Genomic DNA, 13,202 nt, shown 5'->3' on the forward strand with positions numbered 1-13,202 from the left:
ACTATGGGTTTAGGTGGAGTCTAAAGAGGTGAGTCTTCAGTCCATGGCGGAAGCTAGAGAGAGTCTGTAGTTCTAAGTGCGACAGGGAGTTTATTCCACAGTTTGGGGGCCAGGAGGGCAAATTGTCTAGGACGAGTGGATTTTTGTCCCGGGGTTTTTAGCGAAGGTTCTGTCAGCATCCCCAAAATCATGCGGGGTCCTGACCTACAAGTTAAGAACCACTGCATTAGCATATGTTTTCCCCGTCATGTCATAATAAGGCTGTTGACAAGGTGTTGTGGGTGGAAAGCGTGTTTACCTTCTATCTCCAGGTAGGCTGTGGATTCAACATCTTTGGCCACAAAGCGGATCTCACCAGAGTCCTCAGCCTTGACGCTGCACATCAGAAGGAAGTGCTTGGTCCCTGTGGGAGAGAAATCACATGGTTTAGAGATTGGCTGCTAAATTCCAAAAATGTGTATATTCTTGGTCTTAGTGAATAGTGACTATTCTGTGCTCTGAGGTTTCTGCCCCATAAGACCTGGAATTATTGCCAGACCCAGGGGGTCGGCCTACATAAGGCTTTGTCGGTCTGTCGGTCTGTCGGTCCCTCTTTTCCTCAGTGTCCCTCTTTTCCTCAGTGTGCCTGTGTTTGCCTCTGACTGCTCATCTGCCCCTCCCTTCCCTTGCTCGGCTGATTGCCTTGAGTGCCGTCACCTGTACGGGACCAGCTGAGTTGAGTTGGCTGACGAGCTGCTGAGACTATAAATTCCTGTGTGTTCATGTGTTAGTTCAGTGCTGCAAAACATTTGCCCCACAGCCATACTAGTGAAAACAGCCCATCTACAAGCTCACAAACATTTCCAGCTGCTCAGCCTATAAAATCCTGTGTGTTCATGTGTTAGTTCAGTGCCATACTAGTCAAAACAGCCGATCTACAAGCTCACTACGCTTTGTTGCTGAGACTATAAAATCCTGTGTGTTCATGTGTTAGTTCAGTGCCATACTAGTGAAAACAGCCGATCTACAAACTCACTACGCTTTGTTGCTGAGACTATAAAATCCTGTGTGTTCATGTGTTAGTTCAGTGCCATACTAGTTTTCATTGCGGGTCTGGCACAACCAGGTGACCTGGTCTAGTTTTATATTTGTATAGCAAAAATAGCACATATGTACAAGCTATTTTTGAAAAATCTTTTTCGCATATCTTTCTGAGATGGGGCTCTGCGGCCAAATACATGTAATTTTGGGGGTCCTTGACATGAACGAGTGTGAGAACCACTGATTTAGAGGAAGTATTTTAGAAGACATTTATAGAATCAGGTCAAAAATATTCAAAGACTTGCACACATGTTCACCATGCCGCGCTGGGATCTGCTATTTTTGAGCGGTGCTAACCGCTCCTATAGATGAGTTCGCTAGACCAATGAAACACTTCGATTCTGTTGATCTGTCCATGATGTCATAGTCACAGAGGCACCCGATTGGTTCACCCTGATTTAGAACGCGTTTAGGCCGCGTAAAATACGTCATAAAAAATTATTGAGCGGTGCTAACCTTGAATTTCAAAATTGTATTAGATGAATATCACTTATAAGCGATAAAATAACCACACTTTTAGACAGACTGTGGAAAATCTTACAGGTTATAAATGATAGGCAGCTAATACAAGTTTAAAATACAAATGAACAGACTTTGAAAAACTAAAATATTCATCTTCTGGCCTCTTCTCGCCTCTCTGGAAGCCGCTCTGGAGGTAAATAAGGTCACTTATCATTACACTATGACACTCTTACAAGTTACAATCCGTAGCTTGGTCAACTAACTGATGAGAAATGACGATAAAGACTTATATAGTCTGAGCAGACCTCTAGACTGACATCATACACAACAAAAATAATATTGCCATGCATGCCTATCAACACTGATTCGCGCAGGAATTAGTTTGCACCGCTCACTTCGCATGGGTGCGATTTTCAATAGTTGAAGCATAAAATAATGGTTAAAGTGGGTTAAAAATTCGAGAGACACGTTCCCGCCCCGGCCATAATGGCTTCATTCCCATAACCAGTAAACGGTGCCGGCGACCAACTGGAGCTGGTTGCGTTTCTCCTAGCTCTGGTCCAGAGCGCCAGCTGCACTGACGCTCTGACAGACTGCTGGCTAAAAGACTAGACCAGGATTTCTCAGCCCATACGAGGGCTCAACTTCAGTCAAAATAAACTAAACTACTTCACTACTCACCAAACCAAAGGTAGTTTTGTGTTGTTGAAAGCCTATTCTCCGCGGTGGGAAACCTCTCAGCACCCCACCCACTGTAAAATCATTTTTGTCATGAAACAAAACGCATCCAACTCGATCCAACTCGACCGCCGCTTATTTCCGGGTTGTGTCTGCGGTGGCCGCTGGGTGGCTCGACGAGGTGGGTGCGTTTTATTTCATGACAAAAATAATGTATTTTACAGAGTGGGTGGGGTGCTGAGAGGTTTCCCACCGCGGAGAATAGACTTTCAACAACACAAAACTACCTTTGGTTTCATGGTGAGTGGTGAAGTAGTTTTGTTTATTTTGACTGATTTGAGCCCTTGTAGGGGCTAAGAAATCCTGGTCTAGTCTTTTAGCCAGCAGTCTGTCAGAGCGTCTGGACCAGATAGCTACATTTGCCCTACCTTCGGTGCGGATCTTGATTGTGCTGGTGGGCCGTATCCTGTGTCCGTCCTTGTACCACTCCCCCGCCACGTCCTCCAGGGACACCTCGCACATGAAGACGGCGTTGTGGTCCTCCTGCACATACAGGTCCTCCAGACGCTTGACCAGCTCCAGCTGATGCTCTGCGAAACACGACACAACAATGGGGAGTTCAGTCAGGGTAACTGGGTGGGGGCCTGGGCGAGCTGTGTGAATTGCCATTGTCGGATGGAAACCGTGTATGTCAAAAACCGTTCGTTTTGTATTGATCATTTTTAAAATGATTTAAACTAGCGAAAACAGCCGATCTACAAGCACACAACGCCTCGCGGTGCGAGGCGTTGTGTGCTTGTAGATCTACTGTTTTCACTAGTTTTGTGCGACAGTCTTGTGTGATGAAGCAGGGCTTTACTTTGCGGGGAAAAAAACTTACACATTTTAAACTCGGAGATACGAGGTTTCTGCCCGACAGTGATGATATGTAAAACACACAATGGGTAGTGGTGGGAAAAAGTACTCTGTTACAAAAAGATACTCTGTTACAACGTACAAGTAAAAGGCCTGTGTTCAAAATGTTACTTGAGTGAAAGTAAAGTATTGGCATCAAAATGCACTTAATGTGCCAAAAGTTTAAGTACTAAAATGTTTGAAAATAGCCGATCTACAATTAATCAAATCGGTAAATAGCCTACCGGTATGTATAAAATAGGGCTGAAATGGTCAACATGTTTTATATCTGTAAAGTAACTAGCAACTGAAGTTTTCAAATAATTGTAGTGAAGTAAAGGTGCAATATTTGCCTGTAGTAGAGTACTAGTAAAAGTATTGAAAAAAGTAAAGTAAAAGTATCTCAATTGTACTTAAGTACAGTACTTGAGTAAAAGTACTTAGTTACTTTACACCACTGACAATGGGATTCCGTCAAGGGAACTGGGGGCCTGAGCGAGCCATGCAAATGTAAAACACACAGCCTCCCCAGTCCCCATGGAGGTATGTACTGTATGCTCGAAGAGTTCCTAACTGGATGTCTCTGGATATATGGATGAATGAATGATGTAGTCGATTCAAACTTTTTGTCAACGAATCTTAACTATTATTGTTGTTTGTGGCTGTTAATTACTTTAGAAGTGTCGGTATATTTTGTAACAAGTCTTTATTTTCTAACTGCAAGATAATATGGTCTCCTCCTTATAACCACTAGGTGGTGCTACCGTAAAACATAAGTACAACTGAACTCTCAGTTGTTAGTTTTACAATCAACAGCATAAAAGCTATAAGTAACAAATAACATAAGTAACTGAACATAACAGCGACAGGATAAAAGAAAACATCATTATCAAACAGGGGTGTCGCACCAAATTCTGGGCCCTGGCCCCGCTGCGAGCTTGTAGATCTGCTATTTTTGTTTTAAATCGTGAACATTAATTTTGTGCAAGTCTTTGAAGGTTTAAAAAAAAAAAACATGATTCTATGTCAGTCGTGCTCAAACCTTTTCATGTGAAGGACCCCCAAAATGATATGTATTTGGCCACGGAACCCCATATCAAAATATTTGGTTCCAGGGACCACCCAGAAGCAAAATCTGAGTTACAAATGATCGCTTCAAAAACACATACATTCAAAGATTCGCACACATTTTCACGACTTTTCAAAAATGGCAGATCTACAAGCTCGCAGCGCGGCACTCGGTGCCGCGCTGTGAGCTTGTATATCTGCTATTTTTCCAATAGCTAAAGTATAAAATAATTAAGGCCCCCTCCACCTTGGGCCCTAGTAACTCAGTCCCACTCCCCCCCCTCCCATTGTGACGCCCCTGATGGTGCGTACCGTACACCTCCAGGTTGCAGGAGGTGCTCAGCTCTCCCATGTCACAGGTGTAGGTGCCCGAGTCGGCCAGGCTGCACTCCAGGATCTGACAGAAGCGTTTCCTCCCCATGGAGTAGATCCTGCAGTTCTGCCCTGGTTTCATCTCCACCCCTTTCTACGTTCCCAACAACACAATGAACAGATGGACGTGCAGGATTAAAAAGGAGCTGAATACTTTTCACAGTTGAGGTTTGACATTAGACGAGAAACATTACAACATACAGCATTGGCCAGCCCCAGAGTTGTTCAAGAGGAGAGTGGCGTCACGCTTTGATCTCGCCGCAGACCGGAAGTGGCGTCGCTGGAGCCTGGTGACATTCCTACAGCTCTTTAGCTGTAGGAATCCACCTCCATTGTAACCGAGACATTTGTACTCGACCAAATCATGTCTTTTCCACCCTTTTAACGCATTCACGGGCCTCTCCAAGTTGGGCAACATTATTATTTCATGTATTAATGTTTAAATTTGACTTTATTGACTTTTAAATCATTGACTTTAAAATGGACCTAAATTAACTTGGAGAGGCCCGTGAATGTGTTAAAAGGGGGAAAAGACGTGATTTAGTCTACTTACCAGCGAGTGAAAATGCCTCGGTTACAATGGAGGTGGACGAGGCTGAAGAGCAGCAGGAATATCACTAGACTCCAGGACGCTAAATAGTGACGTCACGTTCGCTTTCCACGCTTACAATGGGAGCCAACGCGACTTCCGATTCGACTTTGAAAACGAACCTAGGTCAGGTTATGAGAACGTATTGTTTTGCATGATGAGCAGGGTGGTGGTGATGATGATTATGTTGGCCAGTAAAATAATGAAAATGGCTGGCCTAGCGGTCCGGGCACTTAGGCTCCAATGCAACATGACAGCGTGGCGCGGGTTTGAATCCCGTTCCCGACTGACCTTTGCTGTGTGTCGCTCCCCGTCTCTCTATCTCTCCCCATTTTCTGTTAATATACTGTATACTACTAGTAAGACGCCTCAGGGCGACAAGCGACCTCGCCCTATCGGACCAATTACCCATATATGGAGACCCCTGGTAGGCTGGTACCCATACATGGAGATCCATGTACTGTATATGGAGATAATGCTGTGAGAGCCAAAACATGCTTACTCAGTTATTCGTTATGTGAAAGTCCTATGATGTTTATGACATCTGACATCATACCCTTTTATGCCCATACATGGAGATCCCTGTCTGTAGAACCAGCCACATAGATATGGGCTGTCTGGCCATATATGGATTCTGTTAGTGCTGTATGTGGCCGATGTGGCCTCCATAGTCCTGTCAGATATGGGCTTAATATTGCTGACATCAGGGAACTCCATATATGGCCACAAAAGGGATTCTGTTAGTGTTAATCACAGTGAAGCCAGAGTGTGATGTCAGAGCGGCAAACCCATTCCGTTCGAGTGGTTCCCCTGACATCACAGTGATGTCAGAGCAGCAAACCCATAGACCGTAAACAGTGTACACGCCCAGACGGAGTCAGCATGTGCCGTTTCACATACTAAACTGTGTCCTTCGGTCGCAATCAATAAAGGCAGAAAAGAGAAACAAAAAAAAAGGTTTCTACCTTGAGCCACTTGACCTCCACGTGTGGTCTGGAGAACTCACACTCCAGGGTGGTCTGCGAACCCTCCTCCACACGCAAGGGAAGCAGGTTTCTTAGGATCGTCACCGGTGTCTCTGTCAATCAATCAATCCATCATTACAGTCAAACATGCTTCTATTATGCTGTGGGTCTGCACTGGTGACCTATTTGTTGATATTTTTACTATTTAATATTTAGTGTTTTTTTTTTTTATATATATAAAGAAAAACCTGAATATAAATAACACCAATAGATCGGTAACTTTTTACATTTACATTTTGGCAGTCAGACTAAACTTGAACCTTAAAGCAGCACTATGTCACTTTCCTCTTCTACCCCAGATTTGAAACTGGTTTCCTGCTCATTTTCAACATTGAGCTACTAGAGTTGGCCTGCTTGCTCCGGGGATCAATTGAATCTTGATCTTGATTAGGTCAAAAGGTGAGACATGACATGTTCTAAATGTCTCAATAGAAGAGCAGGGAGCCAAAATACTACCCCAATTATATAAGCAGTGTTGAATTAGTCCGTGCCTCCACCTGCCTATGCCTCTCATGCAAACGGACATGTATTGCTCCCAAAACCCATCAAGTTCACACCTCGCCAACGCTTATGCTCACAACAGGGTGTTTTAACAAAGAAACAAGCCTGTATACATATCAATAGACCTGTATAGTAGGTGTTGAGCGACGTGCACGTGATCTCTCTAGATAAGCCACCCCCCAAACATTGAATCACCAATGCGCCACTGTATACGTTTTAATTAATTAATTGTATTAACATATTCTACCATACAGATTGGACACAATTCAATTCCTTCAAATTTGGGATTATTTGGCGCCCTCATATGGAATCTTTAGGTAATACACCCAATAACACAAACTTTAAAGGTGGCAGGTTTCTCATTTTACATTGTGCTCTTCTCGTGGTTTCGTGCTCAAAAATGAATAAACCTGAAAGTAAGAAACCTCTGGCGGTATGGTACCTTTAACGGTGAGTCTGGCGGTGGAGCGTACACCCTCGGCCGAGAAGACGATTGTCCCCGTGTCCTCCAGGGTGAGGTTGGGGAGGGTGAGGCCGTGCGTGAGTCCGTTGACGCTCACCCGCCACTGGTTGTTGGCTTTGACCCGGATGCCGTCCTTCTGCCACGCCCCCTCCACTTCGGCGTGGGAGAGGACCACCTCGAAGGAGGCCGTCTCGTGCTCAAACGTCTCCGTGTCGAGGAGGCCCTTGCGGATGGAGATGTTACGAGCTGGGGGAAGAAAGAACGCAAAGAGAGATGAGCTGCTGTACTAATTTCGGTAATTAATGTCAATTAAAACTGGATTCTAAGGAAAATTTAAGGACTGACTTGGAAAATCGAATGCCATTTAATAGTCAACTTTAACACTCTTTCAATTATTTCTTCTCAGTTCCGGGATATAATGTGGGTCTCCCACACAAGAACCACAATGTCTACAGCTGAGCTAAGACGTAAAGCCTGCAGCTGCGATATTACACTTTGAGCTTCATGCAATTCCCCTTGTCAGACCTCGGTGTCTGGAAGGTGGCCGATCTGCAAGCTCACAACGTGTTGCGGATGCGAGGTGCTGTGAGCTTGTAGATCGACCACTTTTGGCACACAACACGGTGTGACGACGAAGTGTTAGCCAGGATTTACTTGGGTGATGTGACTGACAAGGCTTGCACTGCACAGTCACAGTGGGACACAGCGCCAACAAGTTGGTTGCTCCCTTCAGCTCCCCTCAGCCAAATCGATATCATGCAGGTTCAATGTATTTTAATTGAAAACCTATTCGCTTAGTGTTTCCATTTTCCTTTTGCGCATTTCGTTTTTTCAATTATGCCCCAAAATCCACCTCCTCCAAGTGCATAAATGTTTTTGCGAAAAATGTGTTTCCATAAAAGATTAATGCGCAAAAAAACACTTTATGGAAACGCCACTAGTGTTGAGTCTGTTGTTGATTATGTTACAAGGACAATCAGGGGACATTCAAGTATAGCCTCAACACAGCAGCTGCGTCTGACGTGTGGCAAAAAGCACCCCACACACCTAGGTCCATGATCCGTTTTAGTCCCAGCATCACTGAATACACTATTGTATAACGGCATCGCACCCTTTCACCAGCTGGCTCTAGGTACTATTTTTAGTATCTGTTTGGGTCTCGTGCCAGCTACTGTATAATGGAAGAAGAGGGTAAGAGTTGGCTGCAGATAATGCTGTATACATTTGTTTTAATGTTACAAGATGTACCAGATAGGATAACTTGGGTAATGTCAGCAAAGATGCCAAAGATGGAACGGTAGACCTACTGTATACTGAGGGGGTTTAACCCATTTAGACTGGGAACGCATTATTATGCATTATTTTGTGCTTAACTATTGAAAAATAGCAGATATACAACCTCACAGCGAGCTTGTAGATCTGCTATTGAACTTTTGTGCAAGTCTTTGAATATTTTTGACCCGATTCTATAAATGTCTTCTAAATCCTTTGAAAAACCTATGTTTCTCTGTCACTGGTGCTCAAACTTTTCCATGTGAAGGACCCCCAAAATGATATGTATTTGGCCACGGACCCCCATCTCAAAATATCTAGTTCCAGGGAGCCCCCCAGAATCAAAATTTGAGTACAGATGTTCGCTTAAAAAATACATATATTCAAAGATTTGCACACATGTTCATGACTTTTCAAAAATAGCAGATGTACAAGCTCACAGCGCGGCACTCGGTGCCACACTGTGAGCTTGTAGACCTGCTATTTTTCAATAGCTAAAGTATAAAACAATTCCAGGCCCCTCACTCCACCTTGGGCCCCAGTAACTCAGTCCCACTTTCCAACCCCCCCCCCCCCCCCCTTGTGACGCCCCTGTGTACTCCTTACAGGGTTCCCACGGTCATGAAATTCCTGGAAATATTTTGAAATTAGAAAAATATTTTTCCAGTACTGGAAAAGTTTGGGAATTTATCAAGGGTCCTGGAAGGTCCTGGAAAAAATAGCTATGCATTGTCTTTGGTTATTGATTTTGTTAATACCTCTGAAATGACAAATTAAACATGGGCCAAATTGTCAAATATTAGAGGCAGAAATTGTTTTGCGAGGCGTTGTGAGCATGTAGATCGGCTATTTTCACAATAGAACCGTGTTATACAAAATTCCTCAACTCTTAGTGCTCGTCAGGGTGGGGGGTCCCCAGTTAAAACATGATTATTTCGGGGGTCACCGCCTGAAAAGGTTGAGAACCACTGGCATACACTACCTGTCTTTGGGCATTGCTAATAGGAGTAAGCCACCTGTTATTGAGCTGAATTATTGTTATATAGTCCTGGAAATTGGGTTAAATATTCTGGAAAAGTTTTGGAAAAGTTTTGGAAATTAATTGGTAAAAATGTGTGGGAACCCTGTAAAGTATAAAATTCCAATTCCAGGCCCCTCCCTCCACCTTGGGCCCTAGTAACTCAGTCCCACTTTCCAACCCCCCCTTGTGACGCCCCTGTCTACTCCTTACGTTCCACGTTGAGCTTGACCTGCGTGCGGTCGTGCAGGGTCTCGCAGCGGTAGGTGCCCCGGTCGGACAGCGTCAGGTTGCAGATGGTCAGCGTGCGCTTGCAGCCGTGCTGGCCCAGCGCGTGGCGGGGCCCCGGCTGGATGACCACGCCCTGCCTCATCCACTGCACCTCGCCCGTCTCCAGGCTCACCTCCGTCTCCAGGGTGGCGGCGCCAAACTCCTCCGCCATCACGGCGTCCATCTTCTTGGTGAACGTCACCTGAGCCTCTGATGCAGAGAAGAACAGAGAACGGGGTGGGGGAAACGTAAATGATCACGCACTTTTTGTTTCATTTTAGAAAATAAATGTTGTCGTGCATTGATTGAATGAAGACTTATTTCATCATTTGCATAAGAAAGGTACAGTTTCATGACGATGTACAATTACAATTTACTATTTAGCAGACGTTTTTTTTTATCCAAAGTGACTTACAATAAGCATAAATAAGCGTTGATGTACTGACATATAATAAGCATGTCAGTACATCAACAGCAATACAACAAATGCATAGGAATATCAATCTAGAAAAAACAATAATATGGGTAGACCACGCAGCAGCAAAAATACCTAAAAATGTTATCTAGCTTCACGTGTGAAGTGCTATGGGTTTAGGTGGAGTCTGTTCACTGGTACAAGGACAACCAAAGGGAATCCTAGTAAGCTGCTATTCAGTTTTTTTTACACAGGAAACCTTTATGTATCTCATATAACGTTGAATGACAGACGGATAGAACACAGTACTATGCAGAGGATAACATCAGCGACATAAATTCTGAGCTCTTTATGGCAGAAGGATGAGACTTGCATTTCCAAGCTTGGACAAGAGTTCAAAACTTTCAATCCCTATCTGTGTGTATCAGATTTGGATTTGGGGCTTTAAAGGGATAGTTCACTTAATAGATGGCTTTCTTTTCTCTATCGATTACTCACACCATGGAGACTTGAATTCATGGATATTCTCTTGTATTTGTCACATTCCTATGCCAATAATTTGATTGCGATGCGTTGTGAGCTTGTAGATCGGCTATGTCCACTATAAATGTCTAAAGAATAAAGTTATTAAATATGCCAGTCATTTATTTAGGTTATTTGTTATATCTGCCCTGTGCAACTTCAAAGCCAAACAGAAATGTAGTTTTTATTCATATGTTCCAGTGTTCAGACAAAAACACAATTAAAGGCCCACTTCACCTCTGGGACAACCAGATCTTATTTTATTGTTGTTTGGGACACGATCAATACAATCGAGTTATTTCTTGTGTTCAATCTGTGTTTTGAGATATTTTAGTATTTCAGCATGACTAGTGATGCATTTTGCATCATATGATGCAGCATGATGCGAAATAAGATCTGGTTGTCCCAGAGGTGAAGGGGGCAATTATTTGTGTGACAATTAATCGTCATGTAAAATGTCATAATCGTGACAGCCCCACACTCACCTTGCACCTTGAGGCTGGCCTTGCTCATTGTCCCCTCCGCCTCGGCCGTGATCTTGGAGTTGTCCACCAACTGGCACTTCTTGATCACCAGCGTGTGGCACAGGCCGTTCTGCGACACCAGGAAGCGGTCGCCGAGGGCGACGGGCTCGTTGTCCATGAGCCACTGCAGCTGGACGTCGTCAGGGGAGACCACGCACTTGAAGGTGGCGTCCTCGCCCTCCAGGACCGTGGTGTTGTGGAGCTCGGTGAGGAACTCCACCACCCGAGGCACTGCGAGAAACACGGGTGCATAAGCAAGGTAAATAGGACAGGGGTTCCCAAACTTTTTTGTCTCAGGGCATCCCATAAATATTGTTTTAATCCGAGGCACCCCTACATTATAATTTTCACTCCCAGCACCTTATATTTATAGCATATCGTCGTTGTCGGGTGGAAACCGTCCAAAACCGTTCGTTTTTTATTTATCATCTATAAAATGCAATAAACTAATGAAAACAGCAGATCAGTGATGATATTTTAGTGATTATGTTGCAAGGAAAACATTGAGATAATAGTCATTTTGGTTAGAACTGACTGAAAATAACTTTGTACTTCAAGTTTTAAATGATACTAAATATTTTTTCAAGTGTCCAAATAAATTCCAAATATTATCTAATTATCTCGCGGCACCCCTGGACTGCCATCACGCCACCCCAGGGAAAACCCCTGAAATAGGAGGTAAAAACACCAACATCATTTTAGCTATGTCGCAATTCCAACCGGCAGATTTGTCGCACCATGGGTGCCAAACTGCAGCCGGAAGTTCGGTAGAATGCACTGGAGTCAGTGGAAGCCTGTGGAGCAGCCTGGAAGCAGCTCATGAATAAACACTGTGTCCGAACAATTGAGACCTTTATAACATACTCGGCTCAGGAAAATAAAATAAGACATGTCACACTTTTATTTCTGCTGTGTTGATTTTCGATGTGTGCACTGTCTGTATCTAAAGATCAAAAAGTATGTTTGTAAAACGTGCCAAATATCGCGAGATTATCCACCGTCTGGGAACCAAATCTCGCGATACTTCGGAGACAGAAATGATTATTATTTACTGTTATTAATATTATTCCATTATGTACTGTGCACATCGAAAAGCGATTGTAAAAATACCTTTGATATTTTCTATCTATCTATCTATCCTTTTTTTTTTTTTTTTTTTTTTCTAATACAATAATTTCATTACAATAAATGTACCCCCATTGATTCCGGAAGGGGTCCTAAGACATTATTGTCTTTGTCATTTTGTCTTAGGAATGCGAAAAATCCAAAGAAATATAATATACATACGTATTATTGAACTCAACTCTCCATGGTGTAATCAATAGAAAAAAAGTCATTGTGGGGGTGAACTACTCCTTTCATTAGTGGCCAAGGCCACGAAGTGGCAATGCCTTGGCCACTCATTGTTATTGGACTTCATCACTATTATCATTATTATTCCGCCACTTTTTCTCTAGCGGCTAGACCGTGCAGTCGCTTTTTACGAAACTCGGCAGTATGGCAGAGGACTATGCCAAACGGCTAAAACGCGAAGCTCGCAACAATCGGCCAAAGGGTGGCGCTGTAGGAAGCCTTTGAAAAATGCCAACTTTGAACTGGTGTAGCTCATGCCCTGTTTCAGGTACAGCAATGAAACCTGTATACACTTATGCGTCTCCTCATGCCGAACAACTTTTACGCTCTGACTTTTGACCTTTGACCTTTACTTCTCCCACAATTTTGAATTATATGAAAAACAGTAAAAATGTATCTCCTCCTGGGATTTTCGCGTAACGTGCGCGAAACTATTTTTACATGAACTTTGGACCAATACGGTCTGCGAAGTTAGGCGGATTTTCTTTAAAGCGAAACATTATTTTTTAATAATTCACTCAATGTTGCAGTTTTATGCAAATTATTCTTCTGCCTCTAAATCATACATGTAAAGTGACACGTTCATGGCATTTGGCAAATATGTAGAGGGTTAGTCCAAATATCACTGAAAGCAATCTTACTCCAATTGGCCAAAGGGGGGCGCTATACGAAGCGTTTGAAAACTCAAACTTTAAA

The 13,202-nt window shown here is 43.5% G+C and overlaps 1 protein-coding gene across 1 annotated transcript in view; it reads right to left on the reverse strand.

The window, feature by feature from the left end:
- obsl1a (obscurin like cytoskeletal adaptor 1a) overlaps nucleotides 1–13,202 on the reverse strand; it is a gene marked incomplete at both ends in the record, with an annotated part of 54,109 nt that overhangs the window by 2,380 nt on the left and 38,527 nt on the right. The window contains 7 exons of the mRNA XM_080720572.1: nucleotides 299–403; nucleotides 2,649–2,810; nucleotides 4,495–4,648; nucleotides 6,109–6,221; nucleotides 7,112–7,378; nucleotides 9,636–9,902; nucleotides 11,115–11,384. Of these exons, the coding sequence (XP_080576698.1) occupies nucleotides 299–403; nucleotides 2,649–2,810; nucleotides 4,495–4,648; nucleotides 6,109–6,221; nucleotides 7,112–7,378; nucleotides 9,636–9,902; nucleotides 11,115–11,384 (1,338 nt within the window). The remainder of the gene's footprint in view (nucleotides 1–298; nucleotides 404–2,648; nucleotides 2,811–4,494; nucleotides 4,649–6,108; nucleotides 6,222–7,111; nucleotides 7,379–9,635; nucleotides 9,903–11,114; nucleotides 11,385–13,202) is intronic.

Source organism: Nannobrachium achirus (assembly GCF_963921795.1).
Source record: "Nannobrachium achirus genome assembly, chromosome: 24".
NCBI classification, from domain to species: Eukaryota; Metazoa; Chordata; class Actinopteri; order Myctophiformes; family Myctophidae; genus Nannobrachium; species Nannobrachium achirus.